This window comes from Myotis yumanensis, unplaced genomic scaffold (genome assembly GCF_028538775.1).
Source record: "Myotis yumanensis isolate MYYU_CA2020_CCGP unplaced genomic scaffold, mMyoYum1.0.hap1 SCAF_1, whole genome shotgun sequence".
NCBI classification, from domain to species: domain Eukaryota; kingdom Metazoa; phylum Chordata; class Mammalia; order Chiroptera; family Vespertilionidae; genus Myotis; species Myotis yumanensis.
This window is the reverse complement of record NW_027223752.1, coordinates 110387463-110411018: the sequence shown is the minus strand read 5'-3', so window position 1 is coordinate 110411018 and position 23556 is coordinate 110387463. Positions and strand designations below refer to the sequence as shown.

Below are 23556 nucleotides of genomic sequence, written 5' to 3'. Positions count from 1 at the left end.
CCTTGAAAGGGTGGTTTTGAACCCTATATCCAGTTGTTTGTTTTCCTCCATTTCTGTCATTTGTGACCTGTTTCTTTGTCTCCGCATTTTTTATGCTTCCCTGTGTTGGTAGAGTGGCTTTGTGTGCTAGGTGTCCTATAGGGCCCAGTGGCTCAGCCTCCCCAATTACCTGAGGTGGACACTCTTGGTGCACCCCTTTGTGGGCTTTGTGCACCGTCTTGTTGTAGTTAAGCCTTGATTGTTGTAGGTACCACTGGGAGGAATTGACCTCCAGGCCAATTGGCTGTGAGAACCAGCTGTGTCTGCAGTGGGAGAACTTCTGTGCTGGAAACACCCCTTCGGGGCAAGACTTGCTTCAGTGAGGCTTTGGTGCTCACTGAGTCTGCCCCCTGAGTGTGTCCTTTATGGATCCGAGGAGCTGCAATCTGGATGGTCCCACTCTGACCACCGGGCACACTGGCTCCTGGATCTCTAAGGAGGTGCTAATCTAGCCTCTGCCTGAGGCTACCCAGCAGTAGCTCAGCTGTGAAGCAATGCAAGTAGCCATGGGGCCTTGGGCCAGCTGCAAGTTTGTTAGGCAATTTTCAGATTGCAAAGGGCCAGGCCTTTCATATGCAAAAGCCGGCGCACAGCTTGGATGGGGCGGGGGTCCCAGGGGATCAACAGGGCGGAACAAGCAGCTATGGCTGCCCTCAGAGGCCCCACTTCTTAGTGTCCCGGCAATCGCTGCAAGCACCTCGGAGAGAAAGCTGCCCTCGAGTTCCAACCAATGACAGACAGTCCAGTTTCTCTTGTATGAGTCTGGGTCCCCAGAGACTCGCCTGGAACTGGAGCTCAGAGCTTGAGACTCCCTACTGATTGAAAAAGACAACCGTGTCCTCAGCCGCCAGCCCTCTCCGCATGCGCCTCCGTACCTCTGTACTTTACTTCTGCACCGCAGCTCCTCTGAGTCTCTGTATGCTTTTCTCTTTCCTTCTAGTTGTAGAATTTCCACTCAGCCAGCCTTCCTGTGGTTCTGGATGATGTCTGTTCCGTCTTTTAGTTGTATTCTTGAAGTGGTTGTGCTAAGCAGCAATCTCCAATGTTTACCTATGCTGCCATCTTGGTTTTCCTAAAAATCCCAAGACTTATATTTTTGATATTTATTTTATATATTTAAATGCCATTCAACAAAGAAAAATCAACCAAAAAATGTATCATAGGTTCGCCATCACTGACCTAGATAATTAACCCCTATCAGGTTAAAATGAATGACAGCTGCATATCTCATTGATGGATTTCTAAACTTGTAGAGTACTAAGGAACCATCCAATTTGGGTCCCTTTCACTCAGAGAAGGAAACAGACTCAGAAGAATAAAGTGACCTGCTAAGTAATGATGGACATGGGATAAGAATTCAGAGTCTTACTCTTGACTCCTTGCCTCTCTCCTTTCCTCTTACACCCATTGCTATATCTTTCCATGGAACAAACTCAGGTCTCTGTTTGATAGAAGGATTGTGGGCATCAGCAGAGTAGACAAAGCAACCCCTGCCCAGGCCACTCAAATAAAATCACACTTGTTTGTAAATCCAAACTTGAGCATAGACTCCAATAGGAGAAGGACACAGAGATGCTCTGCCCAGTTTTCACTCGGGCACTGGGCAAGAAAGAACCCCAGCTCAGCATTTGCCACCTTCCTTTCACAGCTATTATCCAGGTACCTTGACTGGGTGTGCACCACCAAAGTTGAGTTGATTCCATCAGTCAACATTATCAATGCTAACACTGGGGGTACGAGGGGCCTGTGGAGCTTACTTTTAAAATAGTAATAAAGTTATTTTTCACAGCTACTGTGAGGATGAAGACCATTTTCAACAAACAGACTGTTGACATTCCAGAAAATGTGGACATCACTCTGAAGGGACATACAGTTTTGAAGCACCTCAGGGACTTCAATCACATCAATATAGAACTCAACCTCCTTGGAAAGAAAGAGAAGAGGCTCCAGGTTGACAAACAGTGGGAAAATAGAAAGGAACTGGCCACTGTTCCCACCATCTGCAGTCATGTACAGACATGATCAAGGTGTTACACTGGGCTTTCTTTACAAGATGAGGACTGTATATGCTCAATTATCCATCAACATTTTTCTTTTTTTTTTGCTTAAAGTATTACAAAGGGTATTACATAAGTGTCCTTTCCCTCCCCCCCACCCTTGACAAACCCCTGCCCTCCCTTACCCCCCAGTGTCTTATGTCCATTAGTTATGCTTATAAAAATTGGAAATGGAACTCCCATTTGACCCTGTGATCCCACTTCTAGGAATATATCCCAAGAAACCAGAAACACTAATCAGAAAGGATATATGCACCCCTATGTTCATAGCAGCACAATTCACCATAGCTAAGATCTGGAAACAGCCTAAGTGCCCATCAGTAGATGAATGGATTAGAAAACGGTGGTACATCTACACGATGGAATACTATGCTGCTGTAAAAAAGAAGGACCTCTTACCATTTGCAACAGCATGGATGGAGCTGGAGAGCATTATGCTAAGTGAAACAAGCCAGTCAATGAAGGAAAAATACCACATGATCTCACTCATTAATGGATAATAAAGACCATTACAAACTTTTGAACAATAATAGATACAGAGGCAGAGCTGCCTCAAACTGATTGTCAAACTGCAGTGGGAAGGCCAGGGAGGGTTGGAGGACAGGAGGGAGGGGAGTAAGAGATCAACCGAAGGACTTGTATGCATCCATCAACATTTTTATTCAGGAGAATGGTTCTCTTGTTGAAATCAGAAATTTCTTAAGTGAAAAATACAGCCCTAGATTTCAGATGATGTCAGGTATTGCTAGTTCATTATCTCAAACCCAGAAAGATGAGTTCATTCCTGAAAAAAATGACAGTGAACTTGTATTAAATTCAGTAAGTAACAACAGTTAAAAACAAGGATATCAGCCCTGGCCAGTTTTACTCAGTGCTTAGAGCCTAGGCCTGCAGACTGTAGGGCCACAGGTCTGATTCTGGTCAAGGGCACATACCTGGGTTGCAGGCTTGATCCCCACCCAGTCGGGGCAGGTGGGGAGGCAATCAATCAATGTGTCTCTCTCACATTGATGTCTCTCTCCCTCTCTTCCATTCTTTCTTAAAAAAATCAATGGAAAAAATATCCTTGGGTGAGGATTAAAAAAAACAATAAGGATATAAGAAAAATGTTAGATGGTATTTATGTTTCTGAGGAAGGAACAGCTCAGCAGGCTGATGAATAAGAGCTAAGTGTCTGGCTATAGAAACAGCAAGATGCCGAATGATTCCTCAGGTTTACTGGTGATATTTTAAAGATGCAGTAAGAGCATGTATTAATTTGGGGGGTGGGGAATAGTAATGAAGCCCTAGAGAATCCTTATATCTCTAAGACTACACCTACCCTTGGGAAGTCCACCAGAATTGCATGCTACAAGAGACAAAAACCAGATTTGCCCCTGAATCATTTAGGAATATCAGACTCAAAAAACATATTTATTTGTATGTGCAGACATTGATCTAAGTATTGAAGAAAAGGGTCTGAGTCATGGCTCAGTTTTCAATAAATTGAGGAGAAAGAGAGAAAGAAATTGATTTCCTGCATATATTAAATATAGGCACATTCATTGGTTTTATGCCAAAACCAATTTTGGATGATTTTTTTTTCAGTTGTTACCAATTGCTTTAATAGCCTGTAGATATAGTGAGTAGGATATTATTTTCCATCTTGGCAGATATTTCATTGTCAAAGTCTTCTTTAGAACAGTTAAATGTCCATTGATTTCATAGGTACATTTGTTCACCTTTTTTATTATTTTAATGGTGAGAGTAATATGTCTTCCTCGACCATTTTGTGTTTGGGGACCAGAGGATATTTGTAAATTCTGAAAGTATAACAGATGGCTTCTCCTCTGTTGATGAAAGTGAACAGGTTTGTCCTGTCCCATAGTAGCTCTTTCTGCTGCACTTCATCCTCCCATCAGGCAATTAAAGGCAGCATTAAAGATCTAACAGAGTCACACAAACCAAAGCAACGCAGAGAAGTGCAGCAACGAGCTTGTGCCCATTCCATGAGCAGAGGGGCAAGAACTGTGAAACCACAGCATTCCCCATGCTTCTCATCTGCTACACTGGAGCATGAAGACTCAGCGCAACCTGAAGGTACAATTTTCCTCTAAAGGACACAGATGAAACCCAACCTACAAGCGTGGGACAGCGCAAGGGCCACTCATCAACAGTGCAAGTGGGCCCTCTAATCAGTGAGGACAACCACTCAGAGACACAGAACAAACAAGTAAGTCAGGGCCAACCCACATTCTGTGCACCTTTCATCTGCATGCTATAACCATCAACATTGCCTCTAAAAACCCCAACTAGTCATATTTTCTGCATTTGTCATTTGTCTCCTATAACAATTAAGTATGAAGTGGGATATCATAAGCAATCACCATTAATTTTATTAAAGGGGTTTGGAGAAGTTAAACTAATGTGTCTCTACTGATGACATGCTTAAGGTGCCTTTTTTTTTATACAAGCAGAAAAATAAACAAAAAGGAAAAAATGAAAAACAAATAAAAAGAAAAAGACTCATAATAATTCACTGGAAAATATTAAAACAGTAATGAACTCTGTTAATGTAAAAGAACATGCTTTACATAAAGCACATACTATGATAAAGAATAAGATAACAAGCCAGTCAGAGTATAGCATAATCCCTAAGCAACCTGACACTTTGCAATCAATCATTTTAGCTTCCAGTCCAAATTTGAATGCCAGGGTTTCTTTCAGCAGACAGGGTGATCTAAATTAAATCAATAGTACAAGTCTGTGTGTGTCCCACGAAGTCCTTGTCACAGGCCAGCTGGCCTTCCTGCCCATTGATATTCTCCAGGAACATAAAGATTTTCCACGTGCCAAGGTGATGTTAGGGTACGAGTCTTTCAGTCACTGCACTGCCTGGCCGCCCTTTTCACACCCACTCGGACCTTCTGGTCCCCAGGAGAGGGGCGCTCCCAGCGCCAGCCTGGCGGGTTGAGGGTTGCCACAGACTGGACGGGCAGTGCTGGGCCTGCAGATGGTGGGGTTTTAAGGGATGCTCATTTCGGGAGTCCGGAGGGACCTCTGCATGAGGTCTGCCCCCAGGCTCTGTGCAAGCCCTGGAGACCTTGTCGCTGGTAAAGGACAGCCCCTCACTCTCATCCTCCTCTGGAAGCTCCATCCGCCCCGACACAACCCACTGACCACTGGGGCTGTGGGCTCCATGCCCTCTGGTCCACAGGCCCCGGTGTGCTAGCAACACCCTTTCCTCCCCGGGCCTATCCATCACCACCGGATCTGGCCTCCTTTCCCGGGGACACTCGGCGGGTCCTGGCTCCCCGAGAGTCCTCCTGCACAAGCTGCAGAGCAGGTCGGCCACGCTGAGCAGCAAAGAGAGCGCGCTGAGTGCCCAGAGAAAGAGCATCAGCATGGACTTCTCTGTGGGCCGAGAGACGTAGCAATCCACTGAGCCAGAGCAGGGAGAGTGGGCACAGGAAAACCTGTTGGGGACCGAGAATCCGAAGAGGAGGTAATGCAAGGCCCCTAAAGCTGTCTCTGCCAGGGTCCGGAGACAGAGGTGCACAATGTAGCCGTAGGAGAAGTCTGGAACCACTAGGCTGCGCCCCTCCCTGCAGGGCAGAGGGCAGAGCCTATCCCTGGGGCTCAGGTCTGCGAGGTCCTGGCTTCCTGAACCACCATCTGGCCCACAGGGTCCCCGGGCAGCGAGCTCAGCTCCTTTGTGCAGCACATAGGCACTGAAAACCACTGAAGGTAGGAGAACAGACACGCTTTGGACCAGCCAGAAGCGCAGGTGGGACACTGGGGAGAAAACATCATAGCAGACATTGGCGCACCCGGGCTGCAGAGTGTTGCACACAAACCTCTCCTGCTCATCCTGGTAAACGGGGGACCCAGCCACAATGATCACCACCATCCTTAGCAGGATCATGAAGATAAGCCAGATCTTCCCTGGAAAAGAGAAGGGCACCACCATGGAAACAGACTTCGTCCTAACAATGATGTTTACATATATCCTGGGGCTGAGAGTGAAGTGTAAGGTCCAAAAGCATGCATTTTAGTCACAGCAACAGTATCACCTAGTTTGCATGTGACAAATATTTATCTAGCACTTACAATGTGTCAGACACTGTGTGAACTACTTGTTTGTAAAATGTTTTGAAATTAGCAGATGTTAAAGAAGCGTAATTACAGAAAATGTTTAATTTGGCTCTGCTAATTCAGACTTTTGGTAATGTCTCCTGGACTGAAAGTTCTAGAAAGAAAGTTGAGCTGATAAAATGAATGATGCAAATAAGATCTTACTTTTTTAGGAGATTAAACTTTTTAAAGGCTGTTAGTGCATTCCTGTAACTGTGTAGAGCAAATACAATAAGTCTTCATTTATGATAATGGTCCACAAGGCCTCCTTCATTTAATAACAGGACTTGTTTTTATTTTTTTAAATACATATTTTATTGATATGAGAGAGGAAGGGAGTGGGAGAAAGAAACTTCAGTCAGCTGCCTCCTGCATGCCCCCTACTGGGCATGGAGCTGCAATGTGGGCATGTGCCCTCACCAGGAATTGAACCAGCGACCTTTTGGCTCATGAGACAAGGCTCAATCCACTGAGCAATACCGGCCAGGCAATAGGGATTGTACTTAATATTGCTGTATGGCCCTTAGAATCAAATTTCTTTAAACCCTGTCCGGGTGACTCCGTTGGTTGGAGTGTGTCCCGTACACCAAAAAGTGGTAGGTTCAATTCCTCATCAGGGCACATACCAAGGTTGCAGGTTCCATCCTGACTCAGCACACATTTATGGTAGCAACCAATCTATGTTTCTCTCTCTCTTTCCCTTTCTCTAAAAATCAATAAACATGTCCTCCCGTGAGGATTGACAAAAAAATTATTTAAGAATATTCAATTTTTCAGAATTTTCAGTAATTTAGAATTCCTTTTCCCCTATTTCAGTTATTATGAATTAATGAGGTTTGTCTTTTTTCAACTTATCATGAATAAATATGGCCAACCTGGGGAATCAAAATAACTTCAAAAGTCCTCTTTTCGTGTCATAGTCAACTATTTTGAAATATATTTAAGACTCAGTGAAAATAATTTGTAAATACTTTGTTTTGTGATGAGATACAGAAAACATCACCTGATAGAAAAACAAAACTCTATTATAAATGAAGTCAGTTAAATAATATTATTATGTGATAAAGTTATTGACTCAAACTTTTAAAGACTAACTTGATTTTGTTTCAATTATACAAAATAAAGAGTAAGAAAAATATCAACGACTAATCCTTTTCTCAGTCCCTTTTTCTAGGACACCCATACTTCTCTAAAAATTTGTCTTATCTGCACTAAATTCAGAAGTCCTTATTACTTTTTTTGTTTAAAATATAACTAAAATTGGGATTTGGTTTAAAGCACAAAAGAAATTGCTAATCTTTACAAATTAAGCTTCAAGATTAAACTCTAGAACAAGAAGAAAGCATAACTGAGGCATTAATTTATCTTTTCCTGGTAATGCAGCCAGAGAAGTGTTACCCCTTTCACCTGCTCAGGCTTTAGACTCACCACCAGAGTATCAGCAAGAAGAGGCCCCAGGAGAGAAAAACACTCACACCCAGACTTCCTTAAATGATAGAGGAACCATGGTGAAATCAGAAGCTTGAACCACAGCCCTTTTTTACTCTAGCAGTACACAGACCTTTGCACTTTGTGTTGGTGTGGGTGTGGAAAACCAATAAAAACAAAAAAACAGAATAAGAGCTTTGGGGGTGTTTCCTGTACTCACCCACAATAGTCACATTGCAGTTTAACGTGATGATGAGGAACCCAAGCAAGTCCAAACGGTCCATGCTTCCAGAATGTTGAAGACTCAAGGCTGCTGGGGACATCAGAAGCTTGTTGTCTCCAAGGAGGTGGGAAATCTTTGGAGAAACAAATGTATGTTAGCCACAAAAGAGTTAAAAATGAAAGCTGTAAATATGAAAGGAAAAATTTGAGCCCAGGAACAAGAGGTCAGTTTTTCTGTCTCTGTTGAGACGCCCCAGAGCTGTTTGCCTCTAAGGCAAAGTGTTCCTGACAACTGCAGGGACCAGAAGACAGCAGGAGTCATCTCTCATGTGGGCTATTCTTACCCTCTTGGGACATTCCAGGCCCTTAGTAGTGCTCACATGTCCCCACCAGGAGAGACAGAGGCTTTAGGATATATAATAGAAGTGACTACACTTTAATCCAAGAAAGAAAAGTTCTGTTAACTAGCCAAGTAAATTCTCTATGAAAAAAGGTGTTTTCTCCTTGAAAACATTTCCACACCATCTCACTTGTTAAAGAAACACTAAAATGTTCATGATTTGTCTTCTCTAAGAGACGCATAACCCATCATAACCCGAAAGGCTCTTGTCCTCATTCTCAATTCCTGGCAGGGTTGGGGAACATCCAGCCCAAGAAATCATTTGATGTGGCCCTGCCAAGGCATTAGGGGTATTAATTAAATGTTTGACCAAATATAGCAGGCTAATTTTTATTTATTTATTTATTTATTTATTTAATAAATCTTTATTGTTCAGATTATTACAGATGTTCCTCTTTTTTTCCCCCATAGCTCCTTTCCACCTGGTTCCCACCCCACCCTATGCCCTTACCCCCCTGCCACTGTCCTCATCCATAGGTGTAAGATTTTTGTCCGATCTCTTCCTGCACCCCCCACACTCCCTTCCCCCCAAGAATTGTCAGTTCACTCCCTTTCTATGCCCCTGCTTCTATTATATTCACCAGTTTATTCTGACTTAATTTTTAGGTTCACTTGTTGATAAGTATTTATTTGTTGTCACTTTATTGTTCATAGATTTTATCTTTACCTTTTTCTTCTTCTTCCTCTTCTTAAAGAATATCCTTCAGCATTTCATATAATCCTGGTTTGGTGGTGATGAACTCCTTTAGCTTTTTCTTGTCTGTGAAGCTCTTTATCTGACCTTCAATTCTACATGATAGCTTTGCTGGGTAGAGTAATCTTGGTTGTAGGTTCTTGGTATTCATCACTTTGAATATTTCTTGCCACTCCCTTCTGGCCTGCATAGTTTCTGTTGAGAAATCAGCTGACAGTCATATGGGTACTCCCTTGTAGGTAATTAACTGTTTTTCTCTTGCTGCTTTTAAGATTCTCTCTTTGTCTTTAGTCCTTGGCATTTTAATTATGATGTGTCTTGGTGTGGTCCTCTTTGGATTCCTCTTGTTTGGGGTTCTCTGTGCTTCCTGTACTTGCAAGTCTATTTCTTTCACCAGGTAGGGGAAGTTTTCTGTCATGATTTCTTCAAATAGGTTTTCAATATCTTGCGCTCTCTCTCTTCTTCTGGCACCCCCATAATTTGGATGTTGGTACACCTGAAGTTGTCCCAGAGGTTCCTTACACTATCTTCATATTTTTGGATTCTTTTTTTGTTTTGCTTTTCCGGTTGGGTGTTTTTTGCTTCTTCATATTTCAAATCTTTGACTTGATTCTTGGGGTCCTCTCATCTGCTGTTGGATCTCTGTATATTATTCTTTATTTCAGTCAGTGTATGTTTAATTTCTGACTGGTCCTTTTCCATTTTTTTGGCATTCTCATTAAGATCCTTGAAGGTCTCACTAAGTTCCTCGGAGGTTCGTAGAAGATTTTTGAGTAACCTTATAACTGTGGTTCTGAACTCTATGTCCTCCATTAGTTTGCTTTCCTCCATTTCTTTCATTTGTGACATGTTTCTTTGTCTTCGCATTTTTGGCTGACTGCGAGGACCCACTGTGTCTATAAGAAGAACTGCTGTGCTGGAGACACCCTTATGGGGCAGGACTTGCTTCAGTGGGGCTTTGGTGCTCACTGAGTCTGCCTCTTGAGTGTGTCCCTTATGGATGTGAGGAGTTGAAATCTGGTATCTGACCAGGGGTACCCTGGCTCCTCTATCTCCAAGTCAACCACTGTGTGAGTGCACCCAGCAGGAGCTACAGCGATAGCAGCAGATTTCTCCTCTTTGTTTGGAATTTGGAAGGTTTGGAGCTCTCTAACCCAGCTGCAGTTAGATTTGGCTGCAAAAGCCAAGGTGATTCCTTTGCACCACTGAGCACAGCTTGGGAGGGGATGTAAATTGAGTGGGGCGGGGTCTCAGAGAATCACCAGGGCGGAGCGACTGTCCTCAGTGTTTCTGCAACTCCTCGAGACTCCGAGTCTCCGTGACTCCAGTCTCTGCAGTCCCATCTCTGTAGTCCCGTGCCCCCACAGCAACAATGATCCCTGCAAGCAGCTCTGTGAGAAAGCCCCCCTCACTTTCCAAACTGCTGCAAGACAGTCCAGTTTCTCCCCGTAGGAGTCTGGGACCTCAGAATCTTGCCTTAAACGAGCTCAGTGCGTTCGAGAGCTTGTATCCCCTTCCGATTGAAAAAAACTGTGCACCAAGGTGCATCCGCCTCGCGCACGCCTGCGTACCTCTGTTCTTGGCGCATCTGCACCTCCTACCAGGTCTCAATGCACTTCTTTCTTTCCTTCTAGTTGTAGAACTTCCACTCAGCCAGCTTTCCCGTGGTTCTGGATGATAGCTGTTTTGTCTTATAGTTGTAATTTCAGTGTTGTTGTGGGAGGCAGCACGCACAGGTTTATACCTTATGCCGCCATCTTGGTTCTCTCAGGCTAATTTTTAAGTTGATAATTTTGTATGATCCGAGAATGATGTTATAAATATCCTAATGGCACATGCTTTGACACACTCCATCACTAATGGTCTGGTGCTTCAATGCAGCATTCTTGGTGAAGAGGCATTTCACTTCTTAGTCTGAGTTGGCACTGAAACTTTTTCAGTTGGCTGAGGCATTATGGGGATTTCCTGGCTGGAACTGATTGCTTCAGTTTCATGTTCTGGTTCTTTGTTTTTTGGTTCCACACTTTGATTACAATGCCCTTTCTTTGCTCTTGGTTCCTGAGTGACCGTGAGCTGCTCATTGCTGGGAGAGGAGATACTGGTTTCTGTCTCCTCCTCCCTAAGGTCTTCATTCTTAGACTTCCAAAATCTTCCTTCACAGAGGAAATGCTGATTCAGTTCCTGCTTATCACAGGCCTTTCCCCAACCCAGAATGTGCTATACACAAAGCCGATGGACACTGACTGCAATGTCCTGTGTGTTTTCAGAAGGAATCCAAGCTCTTTAATGGTGGTGACCAAAGAAGCAGACGTCAACCTGATTGTCCTCCTTCTGCATTACCTTGGCTGGCCAGAATTCAAAACCTTTTATCTTAGCCCAAACCAGTTCATGATTAGGTATACAAGGATAGCAGAACCAATAGTCAGGACCAGTATTTGATAAATAGAAGCAGTTCTTACAAAGCTGTAGCTCATCCATCTCATGACAGGTGGCTTAAAACAGAATCCTTGCTATGTCAGCTTGCTCACTGTCTGCTCCATAGAAAATCACTGTGTTGTGGAGAAGTAGCTGACCATCACCTTTGAACTCTTCATAACTTCGATATTTCCCTTCATTCACTTTCTCTTGTATGGGGGACATCCACTGCTGAGTGCACCAGCCTCCGGTACATCGGGTGTTTGCTGTCCTTCCCCTTTTTATTGAGGTCTATAGCCTTCTCCTTCATGAGGAGACAATAAACCTCAGGTATGTGCTCATCTCTTGTTTGTTTGTACTTCTCTTCTTGATGGTCCTGCAAACAAGGCACTGCCAGTGACTACTGCTGTGTCTAAGCCTGTAGTCATCAGACAAAAACTTGGAATGATACACATGAAAACACAGATCACATATCAACACCTCTCCAGGCAGATGGCATTCAAAACAATACCAGTCATGGTTTTCTGTTTCCTAATTTCATCTCCTGGCAACCAATATCCTTCTTGTTCAATACCAGCTTTTGAACCTTTGCATCCCACAGTGAGACTTTCAACAATAAGACCATCTTTCACAGCCAAGCTCAGCTGACAGGTGGTCTCTTTTGGATGCATATGATGGACTTCACCTTTACAGAGTGGTTATGACATGCAAATGAGATTATAGAAATAAAAATTATTTTCAAATATAAAAAATTACTCTAGTGTCAGTGACTGGTGCATCTCAAAGTCTGCAACTCTGCATTCCCACCCTTGGTCTTTCTCTTTGCTTCCACACATCGTCTGAACAGACAAGTCTGCCTGTTCCCTTCCCATCTTTATCACTTTTGCTCTTTCTTCCCTAAGTCCACCAATGTTGGCAATTTGCTTCTGGTTCTGTATACTCTCAATACAGAGCTTTTGTATCTGCCTGTAATCTTTTTTTTTTAATGTGCCATGACCTGTTAACTGCTTGGGTCTCCTTGCGGAGACGATGCTGTTCACAGGCCAGTGTGTGAGCTGGTGGCCGCTCAGGGCCGCCACCTGCACCTCCGCCCGCCCCCGGACTTTATTCTCATTTTCTTTTGTATCTCTCAGCCCCGTCTAGCCCAGGGCTTCTCCCATTGAATTAGCTGCATAAATGTCTGTTAAGTTTGTAATAAAATATCACTGTCTAGACCTCCTGACATTAACTATAGTTGAATCAAAATCGTATTGTGGCTGTCACCTTTCTATCTGGAAAGAACCCATCCTTCAAGGCTGAGGGTAGAAATTGTAAACTTTAAAAGGAATGATTTCAATTTTCCATGAAAGCTATTCTTTATATTCCTATCTTTTCTTCATTTCTGATATATTCTTGACTTTAGTAATATCCCTAGAAAGATTCCCAGTAGAGGAGTACAACAAAGTTGCTTTCATCTTTATTCACATGACGTTTCCATCCATTGAAAACATTTTGACCCTCTTAAAAAGAATAGCAGTTCTAATTTATTTAAGTCAAATGTTTCAACACGAGCAATAAAACTTACAGAAGTTGTAGCTAAGTAAAACTATTAAAACAGTCATATGGTTCAAGCATAAAATACAAGAAAATATCTTTGCAGCCTGATAGACTATTCATGGAATTGGCTTAAAAATCAAAACACTAGGAAAGCAATTACTGAGTTTTGCTGTGTGATATGAATAGCCTATTTTTGGATATGAAATAAATTAGAATTTTGTGACCTTGAGTAAATCACTAGAGCTCTTCATGCCGTGGTTTTCTCACCAGTAAAGTAGAAAACAGATGTGTCCTTCACCTATACGGAGTAGTTGTGATATGCAAATGAGATTATATAAATGAAAATTGTTTTCAAATATAATGAATTACACAATTGTCAGTGACTGGTGCAGCTCAGGATCCACTCCTCTCTATTCCCACCCTTGGTCTTTCTCTTTGCTTCTGCACATCTTTTGAACAGACAAGGCTGCCTATTCCCTTCCCAACTTTACCACTTTTCTTCTCTCTTCTCTAAGTCCACACTGTCCCCAATCTTTGTCTTTTGTCCTCTTTCTCCTTTTTGCCCCCTCTCTCATACTAAGAGACATTTTTGCTTTGCCTGATATCCTAACCTCAGTGGCTGCCAGAAGCCTGATGGGTATGAAAGAGAAGGAAGAGATGGATGTGGCTAGAGCATCAAACATGCGGCACTGTCTATATAACAGAATCCTAAATCAATAGAAAATGTCATGTGTGTGTCTACAGCATGTATGAAAGATTTGGGGGAGTATTGTGCTCAAACCAATAAAAAAGAAACCTAGTGGGTGTCAGGGACATGGATATGGCAGAATTGTGCAAGATGACCAACTAGGATTAGTTCACAAAATGAACTTAGCAAAAAGGAAAGAGAACAACAGAGTCATCTGCTATTAAGCTTGGACTTCATCCACTCTATCTTAGTGACATTGGCAAATTATTTAGGCCTTAGTTTTACTATCTATAAATTGGAGATAATTATATTTCATTTATAGGGTTACTGAAAATTAGGATTAATTTAAATGAAGTTCTGCCTCACTATTGGGACTTTAAGACTCTCTCAATGCAGTCAATTCTCATTATTTGTGGTAGTTACATTCTATAAATTTACCACAAACACAAAATTAGTGAATACTAAAAATTCATAGGGGAAAGACAGAGTTAGGTTTCTAGGAGCCTCTAGTCACAACATCTTTGTCAACCAATCAATACATAACTGTGCTTTATGTGTGTTTCTATTTAAAAACATCTTATGTAACACACAGACACACACACATCCTATCTAATAATAGACAAACATGGTAATTGACCATACCTTTGCTACGCCTCCCATTGGCTAATCAGCACGATATGCAAATTAACCACCAATAAAGATGGCGGCTAATTTGCATATACTGGCTGGGAGCGAAGACTGAAGACACCGTAGAAGGAAGCCAAGCAATGGAGCTGAGGTAGCGGAGATGGGCGGGAGAGAAGCGGCAGAGATGGGTGGGGTAGCAGCAGCAGAGTTGGGCAGGGTAGCAGTGGCAGAGACAGGAGCGAAGCCCTATTCTTGCAGGAATCTTCCTGCAATGGGCTTCTAGTGTATATATAATCATATTATGTATATATTGTATGTTGTCATATTATACATATTACATAATATACATATTATCATACATATATAATATATTGTCAATCTACACTAATAAAAGAGAAAAATGGTAATTGGCGTACGACCGCTACCCTTCCGATTGGCTAATCAGTGTATCCTTATGCAAATTAACTGTCAGCCAAGATGGCGGCTGGCAGCCAGGCAGCTGGAAGCGAACACGAGGCTTGCTTGCTCCAGTGACTGCAGATTCCAACGTTCCCCGCCTCACTTGCCTCTGAGCTGGCAGTTTGAAACATTCTAACAAATATAGCCGGCTGGGATCTCAGAGCTGAAGTTATACATTGTTTCGATTACAGAACGGCAAACAAACCAGCAGCGGAAGCCTCAGAGCTAGAGCCAGAGCTAAAGCTGGCCCAGAAGAAAAAAAAAAGAAAAAAAGGAGTGGTTGGGAGCTTCAGTCAAAACCCCTAGCCTGAAAGCAGTCCTCAGCCCCTCACCCAGACTGGCCAGGCACCCCAGTGGGGACCCCCACCCTGAAGGGTGTGTGACCAGCTGCAAACAGCCATCATCCCCTCATCCAGGCTGGCCAGGCACCCCAGTGGGGACCCCCACCCTGATCCAGGATACCCTTCAGGGCAAACCAGCCAGCCCCCAGGCCTCTATCCTATATAGTAAAAGGGTAATATGCCTCCCAGCACCGGGATCAGCGGAGCCACGAGGTCTCCTGGCACCAGATCAGCATGACAGGGGGCAGCGCCCAAACCCCCTGATCGCCCTGCGGCTCTGTCTGTGACAGGGTGCGGCATCCCAACCCCCTGATCAGCCCTGCTCTGTGTGTGACAGGGTGTGGCGTCCCAACCCCCTGATCGGCCCTGCTCTGTGTGTGACAGGGGGTGGTGCCCCAACCCCCCCCCCCCCCCCACGGGCCCTGCTCTGTGTGTGACGGGGTAGAGCCATAACCTCCCCATCGGCCCTGCCCTGAGTGTGACAGTGGGGGCGCCCCAACCCCCTGATTGGCCCTGCTCTGTGGGTGACAGGGGGCGGTGCCCTAACTCCCCTATCGGCCCTACTCTGTGCGTGACAGGGGGGAGCTCCCCAACCCCCTGATGGGCCCTGCTCTGTGAGTGACAGGGGGCAGTGCCCCAACCCCCTGATTGGCCCTGCTCTGTGCATCACAGGGGGTGGCACTGCAACCTCCCCATTGAACCTGCCTTGAGTGTGACAGGGGCGGTGCCCCAACCCCCCAATCAGCCCTACCCTGAGCGTGACTGAGGGTGGCATCGCAACCTCCCAATCCGCCCTGCTCTGTGCATGACAGGGGGTGGCGCCCCAACTCCCCAATCAGCCCTGCTCTGAGCCCGACCAGGGGCTGCACCTAGGGATTGGGCTTGCCCTCTGCCACTCAGGAGCAGGCCTAAGCCAGCAGGTCATTATCTCCCGAGGGGTCCCAGACTGCGAGAGGGCACAGGCCGGGCTGAGGGACCCCCTCTTCCCCCCCGAGTGCACAAATTTTTGTGCACCGGGCCTCTAGTATATATATATATATATATATATATATATATATATATATATATATATAGTAGATTTGATATCGTTGTCTTATTAACATTGAATTCACAGCCTACAGCACTACATTTCTGTGAGGCACATCACAACCTTTTTGTATTTCTGACATTAGACAGCACTTCAGCACCATGTGTTGGGGGTATTTTAAACAGTGAAATCACCAACAAAAAGCACAAAGTTTTTGAAAAACTTGGCTCTTTAGTCAAGTGGTTCTCAACCTTGGCTGCACATTAGAATCACCTGGGAATCTTTTTAAAATCCTGATTTCTGGGCCTCATCCTCCGGAAATTCTGTTTCTTTGTTACTAACGTTGTGGCCTCACCCCATAACAAAGAAACAGAATTTCTGGAGGATGAGGCCCAGAAATCAGGATTTTAAAAAGATTCCCAGGTGATTCTAATGTGCAGCCAAGGTTGAGAACCACTGCTTTAGACTGTTTTTTAAAAATTTTGTTTATAATATGAAAACTGAAATAAGGAGGCAGAGCACCACCTCGTGCCACCTTAGCTGGTGACTCGAACATTTAGTGTTTTGTGTGACCAAAAATGTCCATGAAAGCCCATGAATATTGATTTGGGGGTTACAAATAAATTTTAGCAAGTCGATGAATTTATAAATACAGAATCCATGAAGAGTCAGAATTGACAATTTAATAATGCTGATTCACTAGACCAGTGATTTACAACTTTTTTCATCTCATGGCACACATAAACTAATTTACTAAAATTCTATGGCACACCAAAAAATACATTTTTTGCCAATCTGACAAAAAATAGGTATAATTTTGTATTGATTTATAAAAAAATAATAGTAATTTCTTACCCGTTTTTCTCCAAAGTGACTTTTTAGAAAATCAAGTGCCTATCCTATATAATAAAAGCTTAATATGCTAAGTGTCTGGTCGTTCATTCAACCAATTAAAGTGTAATATGTTAATGTTATGCTAAGGCCACTCAACTGCTTGCTATGACGTGCACTGACCACCAGGAGTAGACGCTCTGACCAGTAAGTTAGCTTGCTGCTGGGGTCTGGCTGATAGGGACTGAGCAAGATGGGCTGGACATGCTCTGGAGCCCTCCTGCAGTCCCTCTCCAGCTAGCTAACCTCCCACATCCCTCCCTGGCCCGATCGTGCACCAGTGTGGTCCCTCTGCCTGGCCTGCACCTCTTGCAATTCGGGACCCCTCAGGGGATGTCAGAGAGCTGGTTTTGGCCTAATCCCGCAGGCCAGGGCAAAGGACCCCACTGGTGCACGAATTCATGCACCAGGCCTCTAGCACTTGTATATAAGGATTTTTGGTACCAAGAATTAACCAATCAGATGCAACCTAATTATGTAACATGACCAATAAGATGCAACTCTATTACATGTCATATAACATCATATCATATCATATCATATATTTATGATTCAAGACAGGGCATTCACACCACAGATATTGTCATTTCTTTTTTGACATATTGTTGGCTGTTGTCATATTTATTTGATAATCTAAGAGAAAAGAGGTCAGTGCCCCTGACTAAATAGTCAGGTATTGCATGTTTTGAAAATTATTGTACTAGAGGGAAGAAAAATTGAGGCCTATATTAATCAATTAGCAAGAGGAATGTATCCCTAAGAGCCCTGGGGTCTAGAGAGGTATTTAAAGTGGAGGAAAGGCCGAAACCAGTTTGGCTCAGTGGATAGAGCATCGGCCTGTGGACTGAAAGGTCCCAGGTTTGATTCCGGTCAAGGGCATGTACCTGGGTTGCGGGCACTTCCCCAGTAGGAGATGTGCAGGAGGCAGCTGATCGGTGTTTCTCTCTCATCGATGTTTCTAACTCTCTATCTCTCTCCCTTCCTCTCTGTAAAAAAATCAATAAAATATATTTTTAAAAAAATAAAATAAAAAATAAAGTGGAGGAAAGAATCGAAGCTCCAGATCTGACCCACTCCTACTACTTCAGCCACACACCTCCACTATTATCTGCATTATTTTTTATGCTTTGGCTGAGACACAACTTGAATAAAGGAGTCTGTATCCAAAAAAGATGTTAGAAAACATCTGCCTACATGAACATAATTATGGAAGGCAGCCTAGTACATGAAGGTAAAGTACCCATGCTCTGGAGTCTGACAGCCTGGGATTAAAATTCTAGCTTCTTGACCCTGGGAGAGTTACTGTACTAAGTTTCCTCATTGTAAAATCAGTGTCTAACCCTTCCTTACCCTAGAATAATTGTGAAGAATAAATAAGAAAATATGTAAAACAGTGCCCAGCCAATGATGTGTACACAATAACTGTCAATCTTCATTCTTATCACCTACCAAGAATAAGTAGCAGTGAAGAGTGTGGAGCTTGGAGTGGCTTTTCCAGAAGATGGGTGCTCCAGGCTCCTAACTGTCCAGTCCAGAAACCTGGCAATAGAAGGACATGTTTCATCCCAGGCCCAAATGACCAGGGCACCTCAGGAAGCTGAACTCAGCTTCTGGAAGGCTTGGAAATAATGGTGTTTATTTTGTTTTGTTTTGTTTTGTATGTGTGTGTGATTATGGAATATCTTAATTATCTAATTCTAAAAATTAATGTTTTGCTTGTTCTAGGGGTTTAAATGACTTTTCAGACAGGAGTGGTGCACAGGTACCCAGCAGCCACTCAGAATTGGGTTTTCTTTGTGAAAAAAGCAAAGGTCTTCTCTCTTAGCTTGCCATTTGTCCACAGGTTTGGGCAGTATGTCAGAACATCCTTCCTGGGTGCTATGATTTGAATGTCTCCCCCAAAATTCATATCTTGAAATCCTAACCCCTAAGGTAATAGGATTAGGAGGCGAGACCTTTGGAAGGTGATCTATGGAATTAGTGATCTTTTTTAAAAGAGGCCTGAGAAATATCCCTTGCTCCTTCTGCCATATGAGTTTACAGGGAAAATATGACCATCTATGAACCAGAAGCTTTCCTTAACCAGACATCATAACTGCAGTGTCTTGACGTTGGACTTCCAGCCTCGAAAACTGTGAAAAATAAATTTCTGTTGTTTTAAACCACCCACCCTGTGATATTTTATTAGAGCAGACCAAATGGACTGGGACACTGTGGTATCAGTTGATATCAAATCAAACAGTCATATAAATCAGTCCCTCACATATCTAATTTAATGAGAATTTTCAGAAAGGTCTTGTGTGGGAAAATAGGAGACTGTAAAATCAGTTCCATTCTGGATGTCACCAAGAGAGCTTACACCTCAAATTAACAAACAGACTATACCTGTGTTCTCTCTCCAAGTGATTGACACCAAGATCCATCTCATCTAAGCCAAAATCCTAGCACTTAACTTGCTTTAAACACTTAAAAAAAAAATCTCACTGCTAAACGCTCTTCAGTTGCTTCCCATTGCCTCTGGGACAATGTCAAACAGAGTTCAGCAAGCCCCAGAGGACCTAGGCTCCCCTCTCCCCACCCTGCTTTCTGCCTTCCAGCAGAACTGAACTTCTTATAGCTCCTGTGATCCTGCGTAATGTGCAACACTAGGCATTATAAATTGTTTAGGGTCTGCCCCTGCCCAGCCTCATCACCCTGCCACCCCCTTCCCCACAAGACTACAGTCAGACTCCAGTTCGCCTCACTGTCCAGCCATCTTCCTTTATATTCACTGACTCTCAGCTGGGCATCAGTTCAACTTAACAGTCAAAGAAATAGAGAGAACACAATAGGAAAATGGATTTGCATCTTACTCCTATCACTTACTCTGGGTCTTATTTCCTCAACTATAAAACAGGAGTAAGATAATTAAATGAGGTAAAACATATAAGCTCCCAGGTACAATGGAAACATTCAATCAATGGCAGGTATAGTTAAGTTTATTTTTTGTGTGTCTCCTACTTCTGCATACAGGGCTGGCCTTTTTGGCCTGGTCAACCCGCTAGAGTGGTTCTTTCCCTTTGCTCAATAAAGAGAGCAGTCACAGCACATCGGAGACTATTTCTTATATTTGAACCCTTCCTGACTCAATTTTCCTTGGGACTGGTTGTTTGGTGTCAATTATTTTGTTCCAACTTTTCTGTGTTCAGCCCAGAAGCTTAGGGCTCCTGAAGCCTAACATTTTATCCAAATCTTGATTACCCAGAATCATTGTATGTTACATTTTTTCCCCTGAGAAAACAGAATCCATGAGCCCATGGTGTTCCCTAGACAACACTGGAAGCCCCTCTGAATGGTGAGGACTTGTCCCATGAGGAACTCTGGAGCTCTGTACAGGCAACCCACCTATAGTGTTTTGCTAACCATAGTCTGAGTATTTTTGACTTGACTATATATATACTAGGGGCCCAGTGCACAAATTCATGCACCTTGAAAGGAACTGTGGGCCATGGGCCGAGAGGCTGTGGTGGGCACAGGGGCAGGTCTTGGCCCATCCTCTGCACCCCCACCCGGCCCCTCCCACCGTGGCCCCAGTTCCCTGTCTGCCAGAAGCCCCACTCCCACCACCACCACTACCATGCGCTGACAGAGCCAGGGAGCCAGCCCCACTTGCACCCGCTGACGGTGCAGAGCGATTGGGGCTGGTGCTGGCAGCGGGTATGACAGGGCCAGTGCCATCAGCAGGTGTGAGTGGTGGCTGCTGCCCTGATTGCTTCTTAGGAGCAGGGGGAGGTAGAGAAGCCCTCAGGGGTGATCAGGCTGACAGCTGCTGCTTGCACCCACTGATGGCGCTGAGCGATCAGGACCGGTGCCGGGCACTGGCAGCGGGTGCAAGCAGTGGCTCGGGTGCCAGCTGCAGGTGTGAGCGGGGCCGGCAACAGCAGTGGGTGTGAGCAGTGCCGTTGCCGGCAGCAGGTGTGAGAGGCAGCTGCTGCTCCAATTGCCCCTTAGAAGCGGGGGGAGGTGGAGAAGCCGTGAGGGAAGATTGGGGCAGCAGCTGTGCTCGCACCCACTGATGGCACCAAGTGATCGGCGCCGGCAGCAGGTGCGAGTGCTGGGCAGGACCATGGCACGTGGGAACAAAGAATTTTCAGTAACCACCAGAGGCTCACCCTGATGACAGCGACTGGCACCCTGCTTTGGTCTGGGGCCCCCACTCACCTGCAGCCAATGTCCACCATATTCCACGCTCTGCTGCCTGCTGCCAAAGCCCGCCAATGTCTGCGCGCGCCCCCTGGTGGTCAGCGCATGTCATAGCGCTGCTCTATCCACTGAACCAAACTGGCTAGGGCTTGATTCTACTAAATTTATTTCACAAATGATATTGTGGAGAAGAGGTCCTCTCTATTTGTAACCAGTGTGTATGCTTTGTTTTTGGAAATTTTTAAGTTACAAAATTTTAATTAAGCTTTATTTTTATATTTGTTTTTTTTCAATACAGGTAGATGAGGAAAAAAAGAGTGATGATTGCTTTAATTATTTCCCTCTCTGAATAATTGAGAGGCAGTTTCAGGGGCTCTAGGTAGGACCTCTTGCCTAAACATACCTCTACCTTTTATCTAATAGTCAATGTTAAATGCTTAAAGTCCTTTGGCTTTCAAAAGTGATGACAATGAAAATACCTCTGAGAGAGGCAGCACACTAATTCCTATCAGTCATTTTCACAATAGTGTGAGTTTAGAAACATCATTTCTGGAAGCAGGCTTTTATATAAAAGTAAGGACCTTGGTTAGGGAAAAGGAGCCAGTGGGGTATCATAAACACTCCAAAGACAGAGAAACAGCGATCAGACTATCAATCCCCAGAGGGAAAGTAGGGGAGGGAGAGGGTAAGAGGAAGAAATCAACCAAAGGACATGTATGCATACATATAAGCCAAACCAATGGACATGGACAACAGGGGGATGAGAGCATGATTGGGGGGTGGGGGGAAGATGGGGGTTTAATGGAGGGGATGAGGACACATTTGTAATACCTTAACTAATAAAGAATTTTTTTAAAAAATTAAATCTTAAAAAAAATAAATAAATAAACACTGTCCCATTTTCCTAAGCTCCAACCTTCTTACATAGTCCAAATGCCACATTCAGATTTATAAGTCCTGTGTTTTCCTCTTATTCATTTTTATGTTTTAGGCAGTAGCAGAGAAAAGGGGGAAAGAGGAAGGAAATGAGGGAGACACTGAGTGGCTGCAAATATGACAACACTGGAAGCCCCTCTGAATGGCAAGTTAGTGGAGCCTCAACAGACCAGTTCATGTTCCCTTTCTGTGCCTTTCTCTCTGCCTGTTTTCTACCAGGAAATACTAGAAGGGGGAATGAAGAAATTTGATCTATGTTAAAACGCACAGCTGTTGAACACTAATCCTAAAAACATTCACAACCACTTTGATTTGAGACAAATGATCAGCCAGTTTGTTACAAATGAAAGATATATTCAGAAGTTCCAGACAGTGGTGTCTCAAAGAGCAGACGATAGTTAATTTGTCTCTGAGCCAATGTCGTACTCTGTACCTCAGCAGTTTGAGAGATGGGGATCTCCTCAGACAGTCTTTTTAATTCGTTTTCTCTTAAGGAACAAGAATGAAAGGAAGTTAAGGAGTATCCCCTTTCACTGCTGCAGTGCTGTGGGAACAGCCAGGACCTCCCCAGAAACCAGCCCTACAATTACCAGGCTCTATTTCCATGTGAAAGTGAAGACAACAAGGCAGGGAATGGAATGTGAGGGGATGGACAGACTGCAGCGCAGAGCACCTGATGGAGCAGAGTGGATCAGGCAGCATTTGTAAAGGGGTCACTTAGATCTAAGAGTGTAATCTGGGTAGGAGCAGGGGACAGGACAGGGACAAAATGTCCTGTGTCTTTCCCATCAGCCAACCCTACCTTGGCCAATGTACACACATCTCCTCATTTGATGGCTCAAGGTCACACAGCTAGTAGGTGGGGGAGCTGGAACTGAAACACAGGGTGTGACTTCAAAGCTCTTCACACTCTACTATATCAGAGTGCTGTGTAAGGGAGCTGCAAGAGCAACTGGAAGTTCTTTTGTGTTGTTTTTCCTCTCTAAAGAAGGAAACGAAAAGCTTGTTGAATTCTCCTGAAAAAGAGAGCTTTATTTAACAACTAGGGGCCCGGTGCACGAAATTCGTGCACTGGGTGGGGGGGGGGGGGGGGGAGTGTCCCTCAGCCCAGCCTGCCCCCTCTCACATACTGGGAGCCCTCAGGCGTTGACCCCCATCACCCTCCAATCGCAGGATCGGCCCCTTGCCCAGGCCTGATGCCTCTGCCAGAGGCATCAGGCCTGGGCAGGGGACCCTCATTTCCCCCCATCACTGGCTCTGACCCCCGCCCAGGCCTGATGCTTCTGGCCCAGGAATCATGCCTGGGCAGGGGACCCCATCTCCCTCTGATTGCTTGCTCCACCCCCCGCCCAAGCCTGACGCCTCTGACCCAGGCTTCAGGCCTGGGCAAGGGGACCCTCATATCCCCCCAATCACCGACTCCACCCCCCACCCAGGCCTGATACCTCTGGCCCAGGCATCAGGCCTGGGCAGGGGACCCCCAGCCCCCTCCAATTGCTGA

The 23556-nt window shown here is 44.4% G+C and overlaps 1 protein-coding gene and 1 pseudogene across 1 annotated transcript; both read right to left on the bottom strand.

Annotated features, from left to right (window-relative positions):
* Window positions 1-4668: 4668 nt before the first annotated feature.
* Window positions 4669-7982, bottom strand: GJD4 (gap junction protein delta 4). The gene is made up of 2 exons (XM_070407417.1): window positions 7858-7982; window positions 4669-6020 (listed from the first exon to the last, which is right to left on the bottom strand). The coding sequence occupies exons 1-2, from the start codon at window positions 7958-7960 to the stop codon at window positions 4984-4986; spliced, it is 1140 nt and encodes a 379-aa protein (XP_070263518.1). The 5' UTR covers window positions 7961-7982; the 3' UTR covers window positions 4669-4983.
* A 2796-nt stretch (window positions 7983-10778) lies between these two features.
* Window positions 10779-17864, bottom strand: LOC139004909 (zinc finger MYND domain-containing protein 11 pseudogene; annotated as a pseudogene).
* Between the last annotated feature and the right edge of the window lie 5692 nt (window positions 17865-23556).